The 26,846-nt window shown below is 41.8% G+C and overlaps 2 protein-coding genes across 14 annotated transcripts in view; both read left to right on the top strand.

Annotated features, from left to right (window-relative positions):
• The window catches only part of MAP3K5 (mitogen-activated protein kinase kinase kinase 5), a 108,289-nt gene extending 105,026 nt beyond the window's left edge, over nucleotides 1-3,263 (top strand). For all 3 annotated transcript variants that reach the window (XR_012673001.1, XM_075145910.1, XM_075145911.1), the window contains 3 exons: nucleotides 527-639; nucleotides 1,546-1,622; nucleotides 2,455-3,263. Coding sequence is in view for 2 of the 3 variants with exons in the window: in XM_075145910.1 (XP_075002011.1) it covers nucleotides 527-639; nucleotides 1,546-1,622; nucleotides 2,455-2,515 (251 nt within the window). In the remaining variant the exon portion in view is untranslated. The remainder of the gene's footprint in view (nucleotides 1-526; nucleotides 640-1,545; nucleotides 1,623-2,454) is intronic.
• Nucleotides 3,264-6,037: 2,774 nt separating this feature from the next.
• Nucleotides 6,038-26,846, top strand: part of MAP7 (microtubule associated protein 7) — a 124,880-nt gene continuing 104,071 nt past the window's right edge. For 5 of the 11 annotated variants that reach the window (XM_075145918.1, XM_075145917.1, XM_075145915.1 and 2 more), the window contains exon 1: nucleotides 19,527-20,217. In XM_075145918.1, the coding sequence (XP_075002019.1) occupies nucleotides 20,085-20,217 (133 nt within the window). In that variant the 5' untranslated portion in view covers nucleotides 19,527-20,084. Of the gene's footprint in view, nucleotides 6,150-19,526; nucleotides 20,218-26,846 lie in introns of those variants that run through there. The other 6 variants (XM_075145921.1, XM_075145923.1, XM_075145920.1 and 3 more) reach the window with 2 other exon arrangements.

The following is a 26,846-nucleotide window of genomic DNA, read 5'->3' as shown; positions in this document are numbered from 1 at the left end:
AATACAACTTAAAGCTTACTTGAGGGAGCCGAGTTTGATATGTATCTGCCCTGAAGAAGGTGGAAATGCTAATGCAGTTTGAGGTTTCCGTGTAATGTGCTTCAAAGAAGTGTTCTTTCCAAAAGCAGCTGATCCTCAGTCTAAGGCATTGCCGATGCACCAGTTGTATGAGCTACACTGAACAGTTTGGTTAAATTGATGCAATACGTTAGTGTAGAAACAGTTACAGTGAAATTGATGTGCCTTGTACTAGTAAAGTAACTTTCCAAAGAGGACAGAAAATGTATCTGTATCAATGTTCACACCACTTTAACTGTACCCCTAACCAAGTTGAGTGATTGGTGTATAACTGTCTACAACTGTAATTAAGTGTGTGCTTTGGGAATTGACATTTATCTTTATTTATGGGGATACTGGTGTTCTGAGCTTGAAGGGAAAGCTCACAGAAGAAAGTGCTTCAGGAGTCAAAAATGACAAGAGGTTGCTTTGACAACACAAAACTTTTTCTCAAAAATGCTTATTCTAGATATTCCTGGATTGTCTGTCTGTCATCGTCATTCCATTGGCACAGGGACTGAAGACCCTGATCTCATAAACTGGCTGAGCGTTCAAGGAGCTGATGAGGCCACGATAAACAAGGTAGCAATGATTCTGCTCACTCTCTGACACAGTTGCACTACTGTTTTGTGACCCCATGCAAAAAAGATACCAAACCTTTTTAATTACTTTAGCGCATTTTGAGAGATGAATTTGTTTTCAGAGGATAGGAAAAAGCCATGAATATGAAGGCCTTCATAAAAATACAGTATTGTTAATAATTCCTGTATCTGATTAGGAATAAGGGAATAAAATGTCCTGGTAAATAGACAGTATTGCTTTGGTTCATAATTTTTCAGTGTCTTTACACATTGCAGCAGTTCCTGCTGATTACACCCTGGATACAGGGTACATGTTCACCCTTAGCTAACTGTGTTGAAGTGAAATCTCCTGAAGTAGATCAGTCTGCTCTGCAGCAAATTATGTAATTTTAGAGGTGTTGAGCATCTCAGAATTTCAGCTGACTTAGGAGAACCTGCATGTAGTTATCACTCCTACAGATCAGATCAAATGTTCCTCGAAATTCAAGTACATAAAATTTAGATGCCACTTCTGAAAAGGTAGGTCTTAACTGTTGTTTTTAATTTCCTCATGGGTGAAATGTGGTATTAATTATGCTCTAATTTGTGTTCATTGAAGTCTGTGACTCTGAGGTATCAGTGATAACAATAGAAATGCCAGTTGACAAAAGTTTTGAGTAGCTGTAAAAGCATTACACCTTTCAAGTTGTGCCTGGTACGCCGATGTGGAGTATACAGTATAAAAATTAAGTAGTTCCACTGTATTTCTAGAAACAATGTGGATTAATCTGTTACATGTACCACATTTTGGCCCAATTTTAGGTTTCTTCTAAACTTAAGCTTCTGTTTTTAAGGGCAGATGGTATATAAAACCTAGAAAGTTAGATTATATTTTTAACAAAATGTTCATTTAAACTTCTTTTTGTAGTTCTTGGCTGAAGACTATACATTAATGGATGTTCTCTGCTATGTTACACGAGATGATCTGAAATGTTTGCGACTGAGGTAATGCTTCACAGTTAAATAAACCGTGCTGAGCAGGAGGGTGTTTTGTTACAAGAGAAAATAACTGATACTAAGCCTCTATTTATTGGATTGTGCAGTATTAATTTAAAATAAGTAACACTTTCCAGTATGACTTTGTGTACTGATGCATTCCTGATAAACAGCTGATACTGTTTAAATTTTAAAATAAGCTTTTCCATTAAAGGAAAGCAAAGGGAAAATTTTAAAGTAAAGCTTTTACCTTACACGTGGAGACACTGGATATCCCATTAGAGCCTTGCTTTTATTTAAAAAGGTAGAGATAGCAAAACTTTCTGTAGTTTATCATCATCATCAAACTTTAGAAATACTACTCGTGGACTGCAACTAACAATAGATTTCACCTAATCATGCCAGATGTATAGGTCACTGCAGAACCAAGGTTAAGTAGAAACAATAGAAGTTATCAAACACTCTGTGTGTGCCCAGTCAGTTTAAAAATAACTAGCTCTATAAAAATCTAAAAAATATGGTGGGTGTTAAGATTTTTTCATAATTGACATTTTCATAATGTTGGAAGTCTGCTCTGGGTTATGCAGGTCCTTTGGACCATAAGTCTGAATTCCAGAAAGCAGCCATATGAAAAGTGGAAAGATTGCTCTTGTACTGTAATCAGAAAAGGACTCTGTTCTCTATTTGAGTATTGCATGTTGAATTTCACCTTTGATCAGCCTTCCCACTGAATTTTATTGGTCAAAAACAGAGCAAGAAAATCAGAAGGCGCCTAAATTGGAATGCTTTCAGGCTAGAGAGTATCTTTGTACCTGAGCTTCTTTATGATTTTTCTTTACAGAGGAGGAATGCTGTGCACGCTTTGGAAGGCCATCACTGACTTTAGAGAGAAGCACGCCTGACACTGAAATTTTTCTTCGCTTCTCTGCAGAGAGGAAAAGATTTCCTTTCAGCACAGAGCAGGTGTGCTGTCAGAAGGACTGTTGCACTTTAATCCAGTATTTGTTTACCAATGTTAAAAACACTGCAGCTTCCTGACTGCTTTTAATCCTATAATCCATAAGGAATCTGTAAACAACCTGCAACATTATTTACTTTAAATGTTTTTACATGCAAGTTTTTCAAAAATTAAAAAAAACAAACACCAAAAAACATTATAAACTCATGAAATATTGTAGCTAAAGTAACTAGATGTTAATTTCATGAAAAACTGATGTAAGATTTCATGTGACTGTACATCACTGGAACAAAACCAAAATGTGACAACAACTTCTCAAGTTTTTTTCCTTTGTAATATATCTCAATAATCTGTAGTAGAACTTCATAATTTCAATCATAATTAGATATTTTTCTTTTAGTGTGCAAGACATAAAGGTAATTGTTTTTACCTACTGCCCTACATAGTTTAATACTGTTTATTTTTGGTAATTTAAGTTCTATGGTGCATTTGTTTGAGTTGTTTATGTACTACTGAACTGTACCAGTTGAATACACCTGAACCACAGTAATGTTAGCTTGTTCTAAAGCTATCTCTGACATACATAGTTGAAAATAAAAAGAAACTAAGACTTACTTTTTCCTATATTTTTGGACTTTTAAAATAAAGGTGTAGAACTGGAAAATATTGGAATAAAAAAGAGGAAAAAATAATACTGAGTATCAAGGGAACCTTTCTGACACACGTTAAAGTTACTGTAATTTGAGTTTGATAATCATAGGATTGAATATTTTCTCCGTTTTCCTGTTCAGTCTAATTCCTGCACTGACAACCTAGGGCCAAACAAAGTTCTTCTCTGGGTGCTCTACTTGACTTGAGAAATGAATGTCCTGCCTCCATGCACTATGTGTAGTCATTGTGGCCTGTTGTTTTCTTCTGCTTTTGTTTATGCAATATGTCTCTTCTCACATATAATGAAAAAGGAAGGTTGGATATTCCCGGCCCATCCACTCTCATTGTCACTCCAGCATTCTAGCACTGGGTATCATCAGATTCTTATGGGGCAGCTGCAAAAAATTCCCTTGTAAGACTTGCCTGGACAGTAGCTGCTTCTTTCTTCATAAGCCTTGGTAATCAGTGAACATTTTATGCCCTGAATTTTTCAGGTCTAGCAAGCATTTTCAAAGAAAATTAAATATTTTTTTCTAAACATAACATGTTGTCCTAACATGTATATAGTAATTTTTGCTGACTAAAAAAACAATTATGTATAAAAAATAGGCTAAACAAATAACAGTAGATTAAATAATTTTAGTTAGATTTTTTACTCTGAAGATGGTTCCAGTGATATTTGGGCACAGATAGATTCAACTCATTCCAAAAACATAACTACATTTCAGGAAAAATACAGCTGATGTTTAACAATTTCTACTGCTATTACAAGGTAGTTTTAAGCAGGAGCTTTGCTTGCAAAACCCAAAGCAACTAAAAAACTCTACCTATGGAAAAGTGACCCTAGGACAAAGAACTCCCCAATTCGATTTTTGTGTGAAACACGATCCTGTATCAGTTCATGACTACAGTTTGAAAACCTCTGATTTCATGCAACGTGAATGGCCCAGAATATAATTGCATTGCTTTATTTGTGCATTGATACTTTGAAAGCATGCAGCTTGTTCTCTATTATCTATGACTCAGGGTGCTCAGTAATGCCAGCTATGTGTAAAAGAAGGGAGTGTGATCGAGGAATCATTTTAATGTCTCTACGAGACCTAGCCTGGCACCAGCTGGGAATTAATTCTTACAGTTCACTGCTGGCCTCACCAGACCCAAGGTGGCTTCTGCAGTGCTGCTCAGCAATCAGTTCTGTATTCTCCACTCTAGGACTGTATCAAGTCTGATACATGCCTAGGCTGGGCCATGTACACTTGGGAGATCATGAATTGCTCTGAATGTGGTTCCCTGAACAGCAGAGCTTATCTGTCTATGTACTAGATCTGTGCACAAAAGCTTATGTAATATCCCCATTTCAGGCTACTTCCTATAGCTTGTACCAGACACATTACTTTTTATATTCTCGGACAGAATGCGAAGAAACATTTTGGGACAGAGTGCATCAGATGGGTCAGCCTGGGACTCCGCAGCCTGGCTCCCTGAATACACTGGTGGATGCCTACATGGACCACAAACGAGGGATTTGAGATTATGTTGTAAGGACACGTTATGTTTTAGTGCAGGATTTTGCCGAGGGCAACCTTTTGATTGTAGGACATACCGTTCCATTTGCGAGTTTGGATAGCTTCTTGGTCTTTGACTAGTGCTGTTGCAATCCATGGCTCAGGTTGACTGAGAGACACATTTCCACCTTCGTTAAGAGAGCCAGGCAGAATGTAGAACTGAAAACTTGACCAAGGCAGTGCTGGTGTTGGAGTCTCTTGCACCCTTCAGCGTAGAGCCCAGCCTGTTCTTGTAGCACACACACTCTCCTGCTCACAAACCACAGGGCACATTCACCACCCAAGCCCCCAGCTCCTTCTGTTTTAGAGCACATATGGCTCCTGGTGCAACAAAACATTCATCCTCCCTTCCCTTGGAAGAAGACCTCACACCCTGAACTTAGTTGTTTGCGAAAGGAGGATGTTCTGCATGGTGGCAGAAGTTTGCTTTGTCCAGCGTGCCAGACCCAGGGAGCTGCACCTCTCCATCCAATTGCCTGCACACATGCCACATCTGCGTACCATGAGTTCCCCGATTCATTCACCCTTCTTCAGCTGTAGTTTTGATGATTGGTACTACCTGCAAGCAGATGCAAAATGAAATTATGTTTTAATCCAGACCTAGAACACTTTTAAGAGAAACACTTTTATATGATTCCCAGAAAGCAGCTTAGGGCAAGTTTAGGTGAACTCAGGGGAAAGGTAACAAGACCATGACCTTTGCAGAAAGGACTGATACATTGACAACTCTTTACAGAACCATTTTTTGGAAGCCAGGCATTGCAGGCAGCTTAGGGTACATACCCAGCTGTTTAAAAGCGTGTGCCGTAATAACGAAACTACAGCTGTACAGTTCTTTCCAAAACGATGCACCATACCGTCTGGGCTTGTGAGGTGGCCACCATTCTTCCCACCTACTATTGAGACACCGGCGGGGAATTGGTAATCATCCCAAAAACCTGTTGTTTCTGTCCACGCTGGTACCTCATGAGCTGTGCCAATGCGGCGGGGGCCCCTCTGAGGAAAAAAAATACACCTGGGGAAACACCGGTGTATCGGCTAGACCAGGGCTGCCGAGGGAGCCCGCTGTGCGGGCAGGCCGGTGGCCGCCCGCCCCCGCTCTGCCGCCTGATAACGGCTGCGGAGGGTGGCGGGGTCTTGTGCCCGTGAGGGGCGGCCGTTACTCGCCTGCGGGCGCCGCTCGCGCCGGGCCCGCCCTCACCTGCTCCCGGGCAGATCCCGCCGCCGCCGGAGGGGGGGGACGGGACGTGGCGCTCTCACCTGCCCGGGGCTGCGGATCCGCGGGGCGGAGCAGCCGCGCTCGGCGAGGAGGAGACATGGCGCAGGCCGCGGGCAGGAGCAGCGGGTGCCGGCGCCCCACAGGTGAGGCGCTGCGGCGGGCGGGGGGGAGCGGCTCGGCTCGGCGGCTGCGGGCGCCCCTGCGCACCCGGCCGGCTGCGGACGGCCGTGAGGAGAGGGAGCGCAGCGGGGCCTGGCAGCGGCCTCCGCTCGCAACAGGTGCGGGGGCCGCCCTGCGGCTGCCCGTGCCCGCTGGGCTGCGAGGGGGGTTTCCTCCCTTCCCCCGGGTGTCACCCACCGCGAACCGCCGCCTGCAGACCCGGCCCGGAGGCAGCCGGACACCGCGGCCCGGCCGCGCGGCAGGCAGAGCCGTGATAGTGGGGGCGGCGCGTCCGGCCCGTGCCCCGCCGGGCACCCCCGCGGGACCCCCGCGGAGGGGCGTCGCCGGGTGCGCGCTGTCGTGTCCGGGGCACCATTTGTTGTTCTGAAACCCCGAGCTCTTCGGGCTCGGTGTGCTGCGGGGCGCCTTCATCGCGACGGGGCTAACGCGGGGGTACCGAGCCGCACGGGGGAGGCCCGGCCCGGCCGGCGGGGAAGGGGCCCGCGGGTGCGGCTGCCGGGCTGCGGCGCGGGAGCCGGGGCGTGCGGGGCAGCGGGTTTTGGACGGGACTTGAGGTAGCGGCGAGCTCCTGCAGTTAGAGTGAATACCTGCAATATCCAGCTAACGGGGACGAGGTAAGCCCTGGCGAGGGAGAAGCGATATCCCGGTGGGGCTAAGGTAGCTGGTAGCTGCGCGTCTCCGAGCGAGGCCTGGGGCCTGCGCCCCGCAGGAGAGCGGTCTGCAGGAACCCGGGGTTTTGGCTGCGCCTTGAAAGCATGCGAGCGACGGGCTTCTGCAAGCCCATACTTCCTATAGGGAAAGCAGGGAGTTGTCTCTACATCCCCTCTAAGAAGGGATGTACACTGTGAGAGATTTTAAAACGCTTTTATTTTGTCCTAAGGGCGAGGAGGGTGCAGGGAGGAGATTTTGGCTTATGCAAGCGGATCGACCGCTGTATCACTGTTGTAGGCACAGATGCTGTTTGCTTTTGCAGGCAGTGGAGGGGTTGCCTTTCTGGCGTGTTCACTGGGAGTGCTGCTTGCTGGACTGTGAAGTCTGACTCCAGCTTTCAGTCCTCTTCTTTTTTCCTTTTTTTCCTTCTTCCACGGTACAATTCCACTCACCCTTTGCCAGTCCTTCACTTGTCTAACATACATCCAGGCTTATCTCTGAATCGCAGAGTGATGTCTTTCATCAAAACAACATATGAATAGGCCATATGGCTGTTGGTTAATTAACTGTGTTTCCACAGAATAATATTTTTAATACATATTTTATATAAGGTGGGCATGCAGTCACAAGCAACAACTGTGGGCAGACCCATCCAAATGCTGTCTTTCTTTAATGAAGTTAGAAGTATAGCGTATTTGCTCAGAAATCCTGTATGCAAATCACTGCCAGCCATCACTCTAAAGTTCAGCTTCAGAAAGGATATGGATCTGTTATCCTATGTGTTTCAGAGTTTGCATCCACATTGACTTCGGTTTCCACAGGAAGAACTGGCTGTCAATGTATTTTTAAAGCCACGTTAACAAAATCTTTTCAAGTTCTCTACCTTACATTGTTGATGTGATTATTTTTTTTAAACTGCATTATCAGTCTTTTTTTAATTGTTTGCCAAAACTGGAGACAAGCTGCCAGGTGATATCTATTTTACATATGTATAGTTTTAAAAGGACTTATGTGCCTAGATTTATTCTGAGTTTGCTTTGTAGTTTCATGTTACTGTGTTGAACTTTTGCTCATTAAGGCATATTTGTAGACAGGAGGTGGATCTGCTTGCATGAGTTGTTGAGTTTTTTGAGTTTAAATTGCTTTGTGCTGTCAAAGTTCATTCAAAACTTCCTCGTGTGTGAAATGTCAGAGTTAAACGACTTCTGTGAAGCTGTTTGTTGTCTGTTGAGGTTTTTTTAGGTCTGTGAGTTATCACAGGGGCTGCTTTCCAGGCGTTCACAAACAGGAACATGCTTGTAGCATGTCAGGGAGCTGCTCTGCATCTGTTCGGTCTGTCTGTGAGCGAGCAGGTGTGTGTGCCCAGGGAGGGCTGTGCGGATGGCTTCAGCTGTGGTCTGCTCCGCAAGCGGAACACCCGTGTCTGGATCCGGCTCCTCAGGAAGGTCAACCTCCCATCCTGGTTTGTGAAATTACTTACTGGTTGACTTATTGCTCCTGTTTGAAAAACAAAACAAACCAGCTGAATAGCTCTGTGTGTGTTGTGGTTGTGTTTGGTGTTTTGTTTTTGTCCCCGTGTCCCCCCCCGTGGCTAGATATACGGACTTTCAGAGCTGATCCTGGGGAAAGCTTTAACCAGCACCATGAGGACTTTGCAGAGAGATGTTACAAGTGGATCTCTATTGTCGGGCAGATGGTCTGCTGCACTTAACTAGCTTTCTTCGGGTGAATGGCTTAATTACCAGGATGATGGGCTTTTCTCTGCCATTCAAAAACACATAGATGGCAAAATGAGTACAGTGCTGAGGGGGTACACTAACTTAGACCAGTTCGAATTTTTTAATCGGAGCTACTTGAGCATCTTATAGTGCTAAGAAGTGATTGCCGAGGTGAGAGGGGCCCTCTTGTGGGGAAGACCAAACAAAGAAGCTTCTAAAGCACCTCATTTTATGGCTTCCCGCCCATAAACATAGGCATGCTTCTGCCTGGGAGACTTCCTTGCGTGTGCTCTGGGCTGCCTTGGCCAGCTCTGCGCACAGGTAACAATTTGCATTGGCGCTGGGAGACTAGAGAGAGCAATGTGCTGGGGTTGTTGCAAGAAAACTTTAATGTAATGATTTTGCATGCTCTTCTAGTTAGTGTTCTTTTCTAGGTAAGTTTAATATTATTCTGTTCTTCTTGCAGGAAAGCAAGTCTTCACTCTAAATGATGTTGGTGCTAGCCGGCTTGTTAAAGCCAAACTCTGAGGTGTTCTCTCTGTAGCAGCTGGTGGGACTTTTCATTTCTCACTCGTTCATCCTGGTGTTTTCTCCTTCTGAGAGTAAATCAAGTTTTAGCTTATTGTGTTATCAGTTTTTTTAACCAAAGAGATACATTATAGGGGAAGACACAGAGGTACTGAAGGAATACAGTAGGTGGCAGCTTAAAACGCTGACCGCTTCCCCACGGCTCCTTCCCAGCTCTGCTACAGTGTTTTGATGGAGAGGATTTGTACGGCGGGTTGATCCCTGCCCGGCGCAGACGTATCCCGTTCCCTCCCGGGGAGCTGCCGGCCCCGCCGGGGCGCAGGGCGCTGGTGTTCCCGTGTGGGTGCCGGGAGCCGCCCGCGGGGGGCGCGCGCGCGCGCGCCTGTCTGTGTGCCCCCTCAGGGCCGCGCGCCGCCGCCAGGCGGGTCCCGCGCGCTTGTGGCGGGCTGCGGCCGGCCGGCGGCCCGGCTCTCCCCCTGCGCGGTGCACGGCCCCAGGGTTACCCGTGCCGCGGCGATTGCCCTGCGCTCTGACCCCGAACTTGAACCTCGATTGTCAGAGAGCAAGGCGCCGTGAAGGTAACGGCGGTTTGAAGCAAAATGTTACATTGCCGTGATAGTATAAGCTTATGAACGCTAAAGGTGTAGAAAGTGTGTATGTTGTTAGAGTACTCTAATTACCATCCATAATTACTTAAACGTCAGCCCAATTGCGACTGTTTCCTGTCTTTTCATATATAAATTGAGAATCTGTAATTCTTCTGTTGCCCCCCCTCTCTGATTAGAACCTATTCAAACTTTGAAATTCTGTACCAGATCTTACGATTACTTAGTTGGTCCTACATTAATAATTTCCTGAGTCAGTACTGTAGCTCTGAATGCATAGAGACTCTGATTTATCAGTAGCTTGTAGAATGGAAATGACACAACTAAATTAAATTTAAAAGTGTGGATGAGAGGGTTAAAATCCTTAGAGAAGCCGTCCCTCAGCTTTAGAAACCTGGTAAAGTACTGTCTCGTGGTATCTTTAATTGGTCAAGTAATGTTTGTGCGAGGACTACACACTGCAGAAAAGTTTGAACAAGCCTTTTTATATGCATATTGTGTAATGTGAGTCAGGCTGTCTTTTTCTACCCACCTACTTCCAGCACTGCCAGTGTAAAAAAAGGGTTGATGGGGAAAGGCGGTGGGGGAAAGACACCAAACAACCAAATCACAAAAATAAAAAAACCCAAAACCAAACACTGCCACAAAAAACCTCTGGAGTTCATGAAAAAATCAGGCCTGTTAAATGATGCTGGAACAGCTGACTTATGTGCTACTTTCTTTACAGGAAGAGAGCCTCTACTAATCTATATAAAGTAGTATGCGTTGTTATTTTACTTGGGCTTCATATTGAAAATGGATGTTCTTTCATATGTGCTATTTCAGACTGTAAAAATTGTAAATTTGCAGTAATCTGAGATGGCCACCATTTTATTTGTATGATGGCTGGTTTATTACTATCACAGCTAAACAAGTTTAATACTTTACAGCTGAAAAATATTTGTGGTAGTAAAGGTAATTAAATATGATCAGTGCAATAATTGCTTCAATTATGCAAATACTGTATAATCTTGCAACAACGTATTTTCTTTTCCACTTGAAAAAATGTGCGTAAGTCTAGATCCACAATTCAAGCCACAGCGTGCTGCTAATGTTGTTGTAACTCTCTTTGCACGGCCACCTTCCCTCCAGGAAGGAGATCCCCTGTATGTGACTTCTGTTAAACAGGTATAGTGGCCTGCTAGGAACTGTGGCAGAACAGGCTACATGCATATTATACATGTTTAAGGTGAAAAAGACTGAGAAGATGGTGTGTTTGTTAAACTGGTTCAGATTTAATTCTGCAGCTGTTCCTGAGTATTGATTCTGGAGTCATGCCATATTTACTTTCATTAAAATAAGTAGAAGGTATATTTATACCCTTTGTGGCTTTAGAGAAAAATCTTGAAAATATGTATCCAGACATCCTAGGAGGTCTGTCAGAGTTCAAGGAAAATGACCCTTAGTTGTCTGTTAAGATGACATGGGGGGTAGACTGCCTCACTATTCAAATGGATGGAGTTAGTAACCCTGACTCCTGTTGACTTTGAGATTCTTCAGAGATGTAAGTGGTGGCATGATTTATGCTCCAGGTTGATAGTCGCTGTGAGAGTAAATTGGGGGGGGGGGGGGGGGAATAAAGTACTGATGTCTCGAAATATTTCTCATGTCTGTGTCTGATACTCTAATGCGTTCTCCCCTTAAAGTTAATGGAATCCAAAAGTCCAGACTTCTTGGTTACCTTCTAAGAAACATGTTGGGAAGTAAGATGTCAGGAGAGAACTGGTAATTAACACGGCACAAAGTAGTTCACGGGATTCCATTGGATACCGTCAGTAATACAACAACAGAGAAAATTTTAATTTGGTCTTGGCATATTGCCTGTTCTTTGAAGTATGTTCACGTTTCTATGAAAAAGCTTAGTGCCTTTTCTTTGAAGTATGTTCACATTTCTACCAAAAAGCTTAGTACGTACGTAAGTACTCTTAATTTTGAGTGCTTTACAAGCGCTTGGTTCTCTTGACATGTATACAAACTAGGTATTTAAAAAATAAGCTCTTTTTACAGACAGAAGCAGTGGCAACGCTGCCCAGGCTGTTAGTTAGTAGGGTAATTAGCACTGATGACTTCTGTCTTCTACTGAATTCCTGTTTCCTACTGCTCTCTGAAGTCCCCATTCCTTGCTGCCTTTCCATATTTAACTGAGCATTGGCAGAAGTTACATGATATGTTCTGCGATAGGGCTTGATCCAATATCATTCTGTTATATATAAATAAAAAGTGTTGGCTAAGAATGATCTAACATGTTTTTATTCATCACAGTATGCATTGTGCAATTTTTATAATTAGTCATACTATGCAAATCCATTTAATTAAAAAATGTAACAAGACTTGTTAATGTACATCTTGTGTTTGATTGTTTTATTGGCGTGTATGTGTTCAAAGTGTTTGTGGATGATGAGACTCTTGCCTCAATGTTCACGTGTCTTTTGCTCCCATGAGTGAGTTTGAGTCAGAACAGGGCAGGGCTCCCAGCCTTCTCGATTTTCCTATGCATGGGAATGCACACAGGTTCAGTTTTAATTGACAGAAGGGAAAATAGTTAACGCTTACCTTCTGTCTAGCCACTTCTGAGGAGCCCTTAACAGCCCTTGGTCCAGTGTGTGGCACTGCCCATGTCAGAGGGGCAACTGAAACTGGGAAGAGGTCACCTCCAAGAGAAGCCTTCTGTGCCTGAGCACGTGTGCGGAGGCGTGTTTCCTGGTGGAGCTGCCTCCTGCTCCAGGGTCTTGTAGGCATCGCGGCTGCTGGCTCAGCTGCCTGTCTGTGATTCACCAGGAGTGCGGTGGGTAGGGACAAGGTGGGGACTGGAGAAGCAAGTCTCCCAGATCATGTGACAGGATTGCCATGGCTGCTCTTAGCATCTACAGTTCTGCGGCTGAAGAATATGTTGTCTTACTGTTTTGATCAAAGTAGTATCTAGAACATGCACAGTCTTTGTAGCACATGTGATGGGACCCTAAACAGATGGGTAAGCTAAAGGAGCCAAAGTAGTCAGAATAGTTGACAGGAAAATAAAGATCTGGTGTCTGCTTTTTGTTTCCAGACCTAGCTTATTTAAAACTCATCATCTCTTGGGCAGTTATGGATAATAATTCTGAATTCAATTTATTGGAAAGGGAGATACCGAGATACAAAACCAGAATAAAGACGTTTGTTCAAACTCCAGGAGAGAAAGGTGAAAAGAGCTGAACCTGTCTTTCTAAGTTTGCTTTCTGAAGAATCTTAATAATCCACTGCTGCTCCCCTCTGTTTCCCCAGCCCATATTTAAGTGGATGTTTGCTTAGAAAGGCTGAACAGTTCTGCTTTTTCTTGAGTTGAAGCATCTAATTCAATGGATGAATGAAGAATAAGTTCATGAAACTACTGTGGTTTTATGGCCTCTACTTTTAGAAGTGAGTCGACTCATTGCTTATTTAAAGCTATTCACAGTGCTTCTGTACTCTTGACAGCAGGATTCTCATTAGTCAAAAAGATAAAGGTTTCCCTTCTTATTCTCTAGCATTTTATATTCAATCTTACTGTTTAATGCAAGGGGACTTTTTTCTTTCCAAGAAGGTAGAAAGAAGAAATCGATTATTATATCAGATGTTTATACACTAAATACTGAAGTTGTTTAAAAAATTAAGGTACTGCTGTAAAAATAATCTGCCAGTCCTTTATTATCTTGTAAATAAAAGCAAAGCCTTAGGATATCTTTGAAGAGAGACTTAGAAACTTCTCTAAAGACGAGGTTATTCTCTGTCCTTTTTTGACAATAAGAGGTAGAAGGGAGAGAGAATACAAGAGCAGCAGTGGAAAAAATTAGGTGTGTATGATGTTTGAGGCAGTGATTGGCTTAATGGAAGCAAGTATTTTTTTCTGATATAGTGGCTATTTCTGCTATTTCCAACTTAACTTTTTATTTTCTTCTGGTTTTTTTTAATACCGGGAGGGGGGTATAGGGGGTGTGGAAATCCTGTCTGTTTTTTTAAGGCTATTTTGCTGTGTCCTAGATTTACATGGCATTGAAAAGAAGGTTTCCAGTCCTTTTGATGCTGAATAAATAGCTGTTTTCTCACATGGGGGGAAGGGGAGGAGGGGGAAAGCTCTACTTTCTCAGTTCTTTTGGCTTGATTTAAAACCTAGTGAAATAGAAAGTAAATGCAAAGAGATGAGTCTCCTGAAGGAAATTAGGGAGAGACTGAGTTTGGAGTTTAGTTAGTGTCCATATATTCCAAAATTGTTCTGGGAGGAGTAGGGAGTTGGACTTGATGATCTTATGGGTCCCTTCCAACTCAAGATATTCTATGATTCTATGATCTAGCACTATCTATATTAAAAAAAGCTTTTGACATAGGTGATTAATGTTGAAAATGTCCATACAAAATATGATCATGTGTTTTGATGGGTAGGTACATCGAAATTTTTGTGTGTACTGTTTTTGCAGAACAGGCTTGGAGCTTTTAACTGTACCTTGATTTTCCTGATCTTTCTTCCCAAGAAAGAAACATTTGGAACCCAGTTCCCAATGGAACCTTATTGTTTCATGCTGCGAAAACATGTCTATAAACGCAAAATGCCATATCCTTTCTTGCTGCTACTATGTAAGATAGATACCTACCTTGTCCTGAACCTCTCAGTACTAAGAAAATGAAATATAGGCAATCTGGAAAGGAGCATATGTTAAAATAACATATTGACTTGATCTAATTCTTGATATAAAATGCACTTAAGTTGAGGGGAAGCTTTCCTTTTATGTTAAAAGGCCTTGAATAGGAATCAGCATCCAAGAGCAGAACAACAGTAGTGTTTATTTTGCTTTACAAATACTGTAACCCAGACCTGTCTCAAGTTTGTGGGGGTTTTTTTGGTTGGTGTTGGTTTTTTTTTTTTTTGGTCCCCTACAAGAAAATTATCTTCCTAGCTGTTAGCAGTTTTGGATAAAACTAAAGAACAGGATAAGAAAAGGATTGTGGATAATGCTCTAAAAGCATTAAAGCACATGTGTGGTTTCTCTGTTCAGTTTGTGGTTTTCACAGTCCAAACTTCTCTATTGTTTCAATAGTTGAACAGTTGCTGAGTAGCTCTTATAACAGTAAAGTCATACAAAGTATTTTAAAAGAGCGAAGTATTTTATAAGAATCAATGAGTTCTTTCAGAAGAAGAATTCTGAAGGTTTTATTCCATCTTATGATTGGAGAAACTGAGGCTAGAGGTTATAACTTACCTCAGGCTTCAGAGAGCTTAAGTGTCAGAAAGAAGAGCAGTGGTGAGCAGGCTGCCCTGGCTTCTGAAACTGGCTTGATGCATCTGTGCCTTGAACTTTTTTTTTTAATCCCTCTGGCTGGCAGTGGGGAGGAAGGGGAGGTTGAAGGCTGGAAATTAACTAGTGGTCTACTCAACGGATGGTCATATCTGGGTTTCACAATAATGGCAGACAGTAGGTTTTTTGTGTGTGTTAACATTGAGAGCTTATTAGACCTGGAAGTGTTGAGGGGTTGGGGGTTTTTTGCTTTTTATGTGTGTTGGGTTTTTTTGGTTTTGTTCTTTTTTTTTTGTGGGGTGGGGAGGTTCCCCTGTTAAACGCTGACTTCTTGGTTGCTTGCTCTTTGGGTATGGTGTTCTTTTAAAACAGTATTTTAACTGCTCTTATCCTAAGAAAATAGCAGGAGAAAGACACGAAATTCCTATAAAATGTAGCTTGATGAACATACAATATAATGGGTGTCTCATGGAGTAGAAGGAAAAATCTGTATATTGTGATTCAGCAATGTCTTATGAGTGCTTCTGTTTGCAGGGCTTTTCATAGGCAATTTACCTATAAATTTCTTTTGCCCCTTCTGCAATAGTGCATGATCTTTAATTCAGTTGGGTTGATTTTCTGTAATGTAACCTGACATGCCCAATGATACAAGACGGCTTCCAGTTAGTATTACATCAAGTGGTTTTTTTGTTGAAAACGTATGCAGTCCTAGTTATCACAGCCTGCCAACTCTTGTGAAAGATAAAAATTGTCTTGTCTTCACAAGGCTTTTCCTTTCTGTTAGTTAGCTAACTTGTGTTGAATACTGCCTTTTGTCTTCCCTATCCCCTATGAAAGAGCAAACAAGTCACTTCAGTAAGTTCAGACTGGCAGAGTGCTTCCCAAGGCAGTGCCTGCAGAACATGAACTTATCATGTGCAACTCATTATACTCTAAATCACAGTAATGAGCTTCATGTAGTGTTTGGATAGTTTACAGCGACTGAAACAATCCTGTGAATGAAAGAAGATGGCAAATCTAGAGTTCAGCCATTGAACATTATCAGATTACCTGTAGTAGACTGCACGTAGGTATCATGGTGACTCTTCTGGTGACTGGCTTCAACTTGCTTTTCATTTCATAGGTAGACATATCAAGCCTTAATACCTGATGTTAAAGCAGAAACATCAATTAGCACGTTGTTATAAATATTTACATTTCTCAGATCACAATATAATTATCCTAATAGTCTTTGTTCAAACTGCTGTTTAAGACTGTTGCATATCAGATAATGTATTGTGCAGGTAATTATACCTATAGAATCCAGTGGATGAAAGTGGGTGTGTTTAAGTGTAGTGGTTTAACTGATAATGAGTTTGAAAGTGTTGTAAAAAGGAAAAAACAAAAATTATCCAGTGCCCTGAAGATATACAGTTGCCCTCATTCCATCTCGAGAGAGAGACTCACCCCATCAGTAAGAGCTCAAGTGTGATTTTATTGGTACACAGTACGACTAATGGTTAGAGGGGGAAAAAATCACTAATAGGGGCTGTGTAAGCAAATGGTTAACTTTTCTTTTTAAGAATTTAGCAGCTTTGCTACTAAAATTATCCACCACTTTGTTCCCTCAAAGGAACATTGCTTTGATCCTAGTTTTCATATAGAAACTCCCACATAGCTGAGAGAAGGCTGAAATAAGCAAAGCTTTCCTGCTAGGGATACCTCAGGAATCTGTTTTTCTGCCCTAAACCAATGGATGGAGGGAAGGGATTTGTCAGTACAGTCTGGTTTTATGCAGCATTGGTACCTTTTAATGCATGTTTAATAGTGTTATTAGGAAAGTTTTTTTACAAAAAACCAAGTACCTAAAGTTATGTGGTATCAGAAATAGTGTGGCCAACAGGACTAGGGAAGTGATTGTCCCCCTGTACTCGGCACCGGTGAGGCCGCACCTCGAATACTGTGTTCAGTTTGGGGCCCCTCACTACAAGAAGGACATGGAGGTGCTGGAGCGTGTCCAGAGAAGGGCAACAAAGCTGGTGAAGGGTCGGGAGAACAAGTCTTATGAGGAGCGGCTGAGGGAACTGGGACTGTTTAGCCTGGAGAAGAGGAGGCTGAGGGGAGACCTTATTGTGTTCTACAACTACCTGAAAGGAGGTTGTAGCGAGGTGGGTGTTGGTCTCTTCTCCCAAGTAACAAGCCATAGGATGAAAGGAAATGTCCTCAAGTTGTGCCAGGGGAGGTTTAGATTGGACACTAGGAAAAATTTCTTTACTGAAAGAGTGGTCAGGCCTTGGAACAGGCTGCCCAGGAAAGTGGCTGAGTCGCCATCCCTGGGAGTATTTAAAAGACGTGTAGATGAGGCGCTTAGGGACATGGTGTAGTGGGTATGGTGGTGTTGGGTTGATGGTTGGACTCGATGATCTTAGAGGTCTTTTCCAACCTTAATGATTCTATGATTCTATCTTCTATTGTAATAGTTGTCTTTTATTTGTAATAGGTTGCAGGGGGCTAGGGTGCCATTTTATTAGGCATTTGGAAACATGTTGTGGGCTGGCATAGTTTTTAACCACAGGGGCCTTGAAATAAAGTCATGCTGCATAAGCCTTATGTGCTGTTGATCCTTTTCCTCTGTCAGAATTCACCTCTGCATGAGTAAGTCAACAGAAAAATATGCACTAACATGCCTCAGTTGCCTGTGTGCCATAGCCCAAATCCATCTTCACCAGCCCCTGAAGCATCAAACTTAGTCATTATTACATTTTGTACTCAGAGCAAGTCACTCTTATGGGTGTAGGGGATCCTGTAAGGACCAAGGAAGGCATTCTCAATCTTGTAGCTATTCTCCATGACTCCTCAGATAATAGGGGAATGGAGATGCTGAAACAGTTGTTATACCTGTAAGCTTGAAAGCCCCTTTGGAAGCCCCTCCAGTCAGGTATATTTTTGTGTGTTAGATACTACTTACATGTTTTAAAATGCCTTTTAAGTAGTTTAGCAATTAAAGGTGATTGATTGAACAGAATGTTTAAAAGGGCAGGAATCCTTCTGTTCTGTTGGCAACAGTCTTGGGCATGTATGAAAAGTATTCATGGTATTAACTACCATGTTCTTTTTGTGGCTATGTGTGTACTGTTATGTAGTATTTGTGGTAGGCATTAAGTGGATGGGGTTTGAGAAATGGAACTGTTTCTCTTACAGGACAAAGTAGTAGCTTGTATAAGCCCCGGAAGGCAAATTGCTGAGCTAAAGAACAGCTTGTGTTAGAGCTTTTTTTTCTTAGTTTTTTTTGTTGTTGTTGTTCATGCCCTTTATTACATAAGCATCTTCAACTGTAGACGAATGTCATCGTGTATAGCTTCTGTGTATGCCCAGAGAGTCCAGGGTGTAGCCAGGAGGAAATATGTACCGGAGGTGGGCTGTGGGCTTGGTTCAGAACTGGTGCCCTCCTGCAGAATACGTCTGTTTTGGTTGGGTGTTTTGTGCCCATGCTGGAGAAGAAGGAAGAATGATGCAGCTGAGCCTTCAGGTGGTGCTGTGGCGTTCTCCATCCACTGGGTTCCTGGCTGGTGAGTCTGAGGTATGTGAGAACAGAGCTGTCCTGCCAGCTGAGTACCATCCTCTGTAAAGAGCATCCCAGGCCACTGTGATATATACCATGTTGACTGTCATAAACTCTGACCCTTCTTCAGTATTGTTACCCATGTCATTGAGGTGATCATATACATCTGTATAGTCTTGTATTTTCAATATGAGCCACCTGCAGACTTGTCAAGTAATGTATGTGCCATCTTGTGGTGGGTGATCTTGTTACATCGAGTTCCTCAAAAAAAAAAAAAGAAAGAAAAAAAAAAGCTGGGAAAAAATTCTGTAATTTTAACATTATAGGGATGTTCTAGCTTGCAGGTTTTTTTCAGTAGCATTTTGAAATGGTGAGCACACATTGAATTAGAGAGGTGGAAATGGATGAAGATTAAGGTCTCACAGGTAAAACATCCAGCGTGTTGCATAGTGGCGTTCGGAGTGGTGAAGGATGGAATGTGCAGATTGCAAAACTTGTGAGCAAATGCTCTGTCATAAATGGCTAAAGAAAATCCAGAATGCCAGCATATGAAGGAAATCCAGGTAATTAAAATCACACAGGCTGTTTGTATTTTGTTCATTTTGCAAAGTGAATGTTAATGGTTGGTGTTGTAAACTAATGGTGCGGTACAGAATATTCACTCCAAAAGTCCTTTTATTGTCCTATGTTGGCTGTACAAGCTAGAAATCCCGATTTTTGAGTTTTCACACATGGAAAAGAATGTTCCAACACCTGCCTGTAGTTGTGGGTGTTTGCATTCCTAATGCAAAAGGTATGTACTGCATAGGAGGGTGATTAAGTTAAGGGCGGGGGCCGGGGGGGACACCCAACACATGCATATATGGAAGAAGACTCATCCTGATTGTTTTAGTTTACATTAGGCTAAAATTTCTAAACATGAATAAACAGAGCAGCTGGCAAAATGCAGGTTCATGCCTGGAGCCTTCCAGGCTTCTTTTCACTCAGTGCTCATCTGCTTGTGCAAGCACAGCTTCATCCTCCCGCCGCCCTGTGAGGAGGAAGGAGCAGCCCCTGCTGCCGAGGTGCTTCCAGCTCTCCGCAAGCGTGTGGGAGACAGCGTTCCCGAGGCCGGCTTGCTGCAGCTGAGGAGACAACACTCACAGACCCCCTTTGATTAGGATGTGTCAGTGTTGTCAGGGCAACTGTTAACAGCGGCGTATCATATTTTCTCCTCTTGTGTTGTGTGCTGAATATTTTAGTGTGCCGTAGCTGGAAGAGGGTTGCAGCGAAAAAGGTGCTGCAGCAAGGAACCCGGAGCTGTGGGCTGGGACCTGATTGAACAGGTTAAGACAGCGACGAGCAGCATCCAAACCAATGTGCCTTTAATTACGGCTTTTCTTGAAGGTGGGGAAAGACTGCAAGCCTTTTGCTGCCGAGTGGATGTTGGTATTTGTCAGCTGTTTGCATACTGCTTATCCATAGGGGATCTATTACAAGTGCTCAAATGAACAGGCAGTGTTGCAGCTAGCTGCTAAACAGGGGCTGCAGTTTCTTACTTTTTTTTAAATAAGCAGGAGGCAACAGCAACATGCCTGGTTCAAGTACTGCCCTCCGACAAGAGAGATTGAAAAAGGCAAGTGCCAGGCCAAATCCCCTGGGTTTATTCACCATTAACGAAGAGGATGAGCAGCAAAAGAACGGGAATTCCAAAAGACTGAAAGGTATGTCACGGTTCTGCAGCGCGATCAGGGCTCTGTGTGGAATACACTGCACAGAAGGCACAATGTTTTATTAGCTCTTCTATGTGCTATGGAGAGTCTTTAAGTGACTGGTGCAGTTTGGCAATGCATATTGGCACCCACAGATGCACGCTGTGCATGATAGGTGTCTGTACCTAAATCCGCTGGATTGTTATGCAATCATCTGCTTGGGATATGAAGAAAAAAAATACTTTTTAGTAGGGATAAGGGTCCTGCATCAGAAATATATCAGTGAATTTCTGTGTGTGTTATTTGATTTCTGTACAGAGTTTAGATAAATACCTGTAAAAAAAGGTGATTGTAGGCTTGGAGAATAGGGAATGCAGCCTGTTATAGAAGACAGCTTTGCCAAAGACAATGTAAAATTAGCTATGCTTCCATTCTTGTGCATAAGGAGCAGCATGCCTTTGGCAGAGTATAGAAAAATACACATTGTTCAAATATGCTGACTTTAAGTCTGACAAAAAGAACCTCAAACAAATTGTAACTGCTAAAGAAAAATACTTATGATGCTTAACGTTAGGTGAGCAGTGGTTGTAGCGGGATGCTGATAGCTGTTGATTTAGAACAGAGGTCTGTCAAGCCTGTGTAGTCACTGTCTATCTTGTATCATGTAATTAATGTTTTCCACATGGATCTTAGTGTTTAAATTCTGTTGGTCTGGCAGGGATCCTGCACCTTACAATTGTGACTGGAATTTTAAGTTTGATCATTAGAATTTTTATTCTTTTTTGTGATCAAGTGATTCCATTTATATTAGCACTCCTTTTTGTGGTCTTATTTGGGAGGAAAAAACTGTACCAGATTTTTTTTGTTTACAAAACAAATGTTAGTTTGTAGCCTCAAGACAGTGTTTCAAATTTCAGATGTTACCATTCTACCATGTAATGGGAGAGGCTAGCAAGCATTTAAATAGCAAATTTATAGTATGTTAGTTATTAGAGCTGAATCATTTACAGCTAACTGGTTATTTTCTTTTTCTTGAAGGAAAAGGGTGGCTTGGTAGCTGCTAGAAACAAATTCAGAACTTGGGATTTTTTTGAGTTCGCAGCTTGTACTTTTTTTTGCTCCTCAGAATAGTAAAGAACCTGACAGATTTGAGCGTTGTGATAAAATATATATTGCTAGTTGCTGTTAACATGCCTAATGTGTTGGGGTCTTGTGTACATAGTTACTTGCTCTTCTGAATATTTCCATCTGCCCATATAAAATGGGGATACAAACTCTAGTGTGAGGTTATTGAGTTTTTAATGTTTTAAGCAGCATATTACTTTCCTTTATCACCCACTGGATGACTTCCAGAGTCAACAGTCCACAAAGCTAAGAATCAATAATTTTCCTCGTTTTGTTCAATGGCACTGATAGTTTCCCAGAGTAAAGTTCTTGTTGACTTGGCTAGTCTTTTCTACTTGCAGCAGTTATACAGATGTGCTTATCCTTTGCCTATCTTGTTATAACTGAGGTTCCATTTTTGATTAGTCCTTCTTTCTCTAGTTGCTGTGAAGTGTCAGTAGACAAATGTGCACAGGAGCACAGACAGCAAACTAACAAGTGTATGTGGTTTTAATATAAAGATTTGGTGGCTTACCTTGAATGCTCCTAGTGAGAAATAGCATAGGAGGCTGTACAAAATATTTTGGAAGTATACTCGTTTGTTTTTCTTTTACTAAATACTTTAAATGGCTCATAGTGTCTCTAGAACACCATTTGCATGCTGATGGATGTAGTTATTTACCCTTCTGTACATTTGAATCTGTTATCAGTGGTTAGGTGGGTTAGAGCTGGAATGCCTGGTCATGGGGAGTGCATGTTTTCAGGGTGGTGTTCTCCCTTCCCTACCTGGTCCCAAGCAAGGTCACTCCAGCGCAGCTCTGAGCAGAAACATAAGATGTGTGATGGACCCACGTGAGGCTTTCTTGAGTCTTTAGAGTCTGTTGTTCTGTTGCTACTTTACAGTGTTTGCTTCGTCTTAGTTCTTTACTTCTCCTGTTTGCTCAGCAAGCATCTGCAGGTGCTGAGATTTTTCTTTTTTGTTTTCCCCCCCTCTAGCACATACTAAGTCAGTGTCATCTTCATGGGAGTTTGGCTGCATGTTGTCTTCATCTGCAGTTTCTATAATCATGCTGGACCTGTCTTTGTACAGCAGTTCAAGACCCAAGAGGTCTTTAATGGATCTGATACTCCAAAGTAATAAAGCAGCTCGTGCCTTCATTAAGGGTATTTGAATATATCACAAGTTTTAAAATAGTCGTCATTTTGGTAGTTCAGGTCTTCTCAGAATACTAAGGCTTGATTAGAGTTTGTATGAGAATTGTTTTTGTTATCTGGGAAAAAATATTTATGTGGATCATGAAGTGGCTAACATGAGATTTTCTGTAAATTGATTTTGATATCAGCCATTTTTTTTTCCTTGTCTTTGGCTGTCTATATTGTCTATATTATTTATAAATAAATAATGAACTGAAAATGTTTGTCAAAGATTTTTTTTAATCTGGCAGTGATCTTTGTAGTCATGTGCTCCTGATACAATTCATATCAAAGGAAAGGAAGTATTCACTGCTTTTTCACCAAATATTTTCATGTCCTTTCCTCCTCTCTACCCCTCACCCTTCCCCCCCCGCCCCTTCCTAAGAGCTAAATGCATGTTTTAGGAGAATGGAAAGAGGCAGCAATTGACTTCTGGATTCTGAATAAAGTTGCTACTTGCCTCTGTATATCAATTAGCTACCTGGTAGTTAGAAAGGTAAAAGAATTTTTTTGTTCTGTCCATGCCTGAAAATCTTCTACAAGCCTGAAAGTGAATTTCATATGAGCCCGTGTCTGTTAAGACATTTTTAATACCCTATTAGATTTGACAGGATTGCTGGCTGAAATTGTTAGTCACAACTGGGTGGATGTATGTGAGGGGTTGGAGGTATTTCCTTGGTATTTTTTAGTAGGGAACTAATCGTTCTTCTGCTAAATATGTTCCTTAGAAGTCCTAAAAGTTGTTGGTTGTTTTCACAGATATGCTTGTATCAGGAAATGAGTCTCATCTCATAGACATTCATATGGGTTTGTCCCTTGGTTTGGGTTTGGTGTTTTTCCATTTGTTCTAATGGATTTGATAGTTTTCTTTAGCTTGGGGGCGGGAGTGGGTTTTGGTTTTTGGTTTGGGGTTTTTTTTGCTCAAGTTTTATTGCTTTCCTTTGTCATTTTGCCAAAATGCTAGTTCAACTAAGCAAGCTTTGGTAAGATGCTTGAAATTAGTGAGCTCAAGTGCATAAATGACTGGAGATCTACAAAATTACAATTTAGGAAATGCAAATGTAATGTCTCAGCCTGAGTCTATAAAGAGGTGTTTTTATCACTGAGTGTTAATGGAGGTAAAATTCATGTCTTGTTTGTAAGCTAAGAGCAGTGAGTATTGGCACAGATATCCAAGCTGTGTGGTACTTACACAGACTTGTGACTATCCAGAAGACTTCCAGGTAATAAATCCTGGCTACTGTTTGTTGGTTAAAGACTGAATGTGAATTGACGATGAACTTCCTACTGGGATCAGCATCTACCTAAAACCAATCCTGCAGGCATATCTGGTTTTTTTCGGTTAAGCAGCCTTAGAAATCAGTTCACAGCAAAGTAATACACTAGTGTTTCCAAAGGGACCTTTTTGACAGCTTAACATTGGCACTTGCATTTTCAATTGTTAGGGCTATGCTTCTGAATGCAGTATTGGCATTTAGAGCACTCTTTTCACTCAATGTTGTTTATTTCATAAACATTACTTCCTGAAAGATCTGGATATATGGCTGCAAAGGCCTCACTTTTGCAGCCATCCTAAGTCTCCATATAAAGCAATGTGCCCTTTTAAATCTATTTCCCTTTCAAAACTTAGGACATACAGTCATGCATGAAATATATGCCATATGTTTTATTTAGGCTACATATTTACTCCCACGTGTGCTACTGTGGCAAGGACTGTGTTGTAAGCTCTTTGGACAAGGCCTGCATTGACGTGTCTATATAGCACCCACTATTGCAGGTCTTGAGGTCCAGCTGTTGTGTAGTAGAACAGTGCAAATAAAAATTACTTTGAATTGCCTTTTTTACTTTTATTAACAGCCTCTATTCTCCTCTCCCATTATAACATACAAGAATTTTGTTACATAGTGCACTCTTCAAATAAAATTTGTACAAGTTTACAGAAGCTTATTTTGCACTTGAATTGGTTTTGGTTTTAGTCACCAACTTTCCAGCAGTTCTGCAACTATATCCACAAAGAAACCAGACAAAACAGGCACAGAACCACACACTTAACACCTTCAATGTTCCCTTAAAGCTTGTGTTGTAAAACAAATATTGTTTCTGTGACTGAAGTTAGTTTGTGAATGTGGTTCTCTATGTAAATCACAAAGATATGTCCAGGTAGATTAGTGTTTAATTAAAGGAATCCATCCTGTGTGTGTGAACTTTGGCCTCAGCCATTCTTTGAATTCAGGCACAAGCAATTCAATTCACCTTAGTATTTCCCTCCTCTGCCCTGTTGATTTTGTGCACCTTGGATGTAGTCTTAACTCTTACTCAATTTTATGAAATTTTTAAGTGATGCCTCTTCTCCTTCCTCTTGAGGGGGGGAACACCTTCTCAGACTATTGGTAATGTTGTGTTTCGAAAATTATCATTTGAATAGCATAGAAAAGTAATGCTTATATTTCTGGATTATAAATTTGAATAATTAATAACTGAAATAGCTACCTTATGAGATTTATGACGAATGAAAAGGCTAACAATGGAATTCTTCACCTGCCTGCTTATTTAAAACTGATCAAGGGAGTATACCTCTGATCTGCCGAGTGAGTGTTGCTGCTAATACAAGGCTAGACATCCGTGCTTTAGGTCTCTGAACAGTAACACTGATTCTTTGTCATCTTGAAAACAAACAAGAGAAGGGCTTTTTCCAGTCCTTTGGTGCATGGCAGTGATGTCCGTGATTATCAGCAGATTTTGCTGCTGCTGCATGGATGGTAATGTTTGTGTGTAATGCTTATTTCAGATGTAAGCTTTGCACATCCAAAGAGATGAAGGAGATTTCTTTTAACGCGACTGTTTATGTGCTTAGTCTCAGTGTTCTGCATGTATTGGGGAAATACATATTCCTTGTTAAACTCAGATTGGCTAACTTTTAATTCAGTTGTTACTTTGTTACTGTGTGTCTATATCCAAACACAAACTTAAGATACCTGAAAGAAGAGGAAATTTGGCATCTTCAAGGGCATTAAAATGATAGCCCTGGAAACTGAAACTGTATACCTACAAAACAGGTACTGCATGGGGTGTGGAAGTGTAATCTTATCCCACGCTGCAGAGTCTGTGCCTCAGGCTGGATCCAGAATGACAGCTTGGTCTCTGGCATCCACCACACTTTAAACCAGCAAAACTGCCTGGGATGGTGGTTCTCCCAGTGGGGCCTCTCAACACTAGTCAGTAGGCTGACCTCCAGTTAGGTTTGGGCAGAACAGTGAGCAGCTGTTAAAAGCTGGTGAACTGGCTCATCAAAATGAAGTATTGGAGGTTTTCATGACAGTTGGTAGCCTTATCTTGCCCATCTGCATTTGAGACAAAGTTAGGGGAAAGAGTGGGTGGAAGGAAGGAAAGGTACCAATTCTCGTTACAATGCTGGTTGTGTAAAGGGGCAGGGCTGAGAACCTGGATAGTGTGGTTTGTCATCCTGCACCTTCCAGTGAGTTCTGCTAATGTTCATCTACACTTTGTTTTTTTTTCTGCTAGCCAAGGCCGGAAGAAGAGGGGTCCAAAAATATCTCTGATTTTTCTGGACATTTATTTAAAAACAACTCTCAAAGTATCTGGGAGGTATATTCTTAAAAAAAAACCTATATTCATTACCTAACTTGCAGCTGTTTGGGGTGCAGAAGGAAGTTGTGTTTTTTCAGGAAGCTACTACAAAGCTGTTGTCTTTGTTGGATTTCACTGTTCATAGCTGTAGGTGCTATGTAGGATGTAGGTTGAAACAACTTATTTGTAATAAAGACAAAGAGATCCTAACATGAAGTAATTTATTTGCAATAAAGCAAAGAGACCATGCTGGAAGTCTCAGGGATAGCAGGGAATATGTCTGCGGACCAGTGGAGCAAATCTGATTTGTTCAGTCCCTCTGGCTTTCAGAGTGAAAGTCCCAGGTCTGAGGACTTGGCTTGTGTTGTAGCAGTCTGTTCATCAAAGTGTGTGCTGGGATTACTGAGAGTTTATTTATGCTGCGTAAGAATCATCTTACACTTTTAGCTCAGCTCTGTAAGAAGAGGCTTCCACTGCTGGTTCTGGAGGACTGTATTCATACATTTTGTCAACTGTTTTTGTGGGGGGCGAACAGCCTGTGATCTATTCATGTGCTCAGGGAGCATACTTGATGTTGAGTATGTGGATGGCAAAAGTCCAAAAAGTACAAAAAGAGTCTTTTAAAGTTTAAGATATTTGTTAAAAGGAATTCAGGTTAACTTGGCATGTGAACTGAGAATAATCCTAATTAGGGAAAAGATTCGAATTTTGCAAAGTAAGTCTTGTAAGCAAACAGGGTTATTTCAACCAAGATC

This window comes from Calonectris borealis, chromosome 3 (genome assembly GCF_964195595.1).
Source record: "Calonectris borealis chromosome 3, bCalBor7.hap1.2, whole genome shotgun sequence".
Taxonomy (NCBI): domain Eukaryota; kingdom Metazoa; phylum Chordata; class Aves; order Procellariiformes; family Procellariidae; genus Calonectris; species Calonectris borealis.
This window is presented reverse-complemented; position numbering and strand designations above follow the sequence as displayed.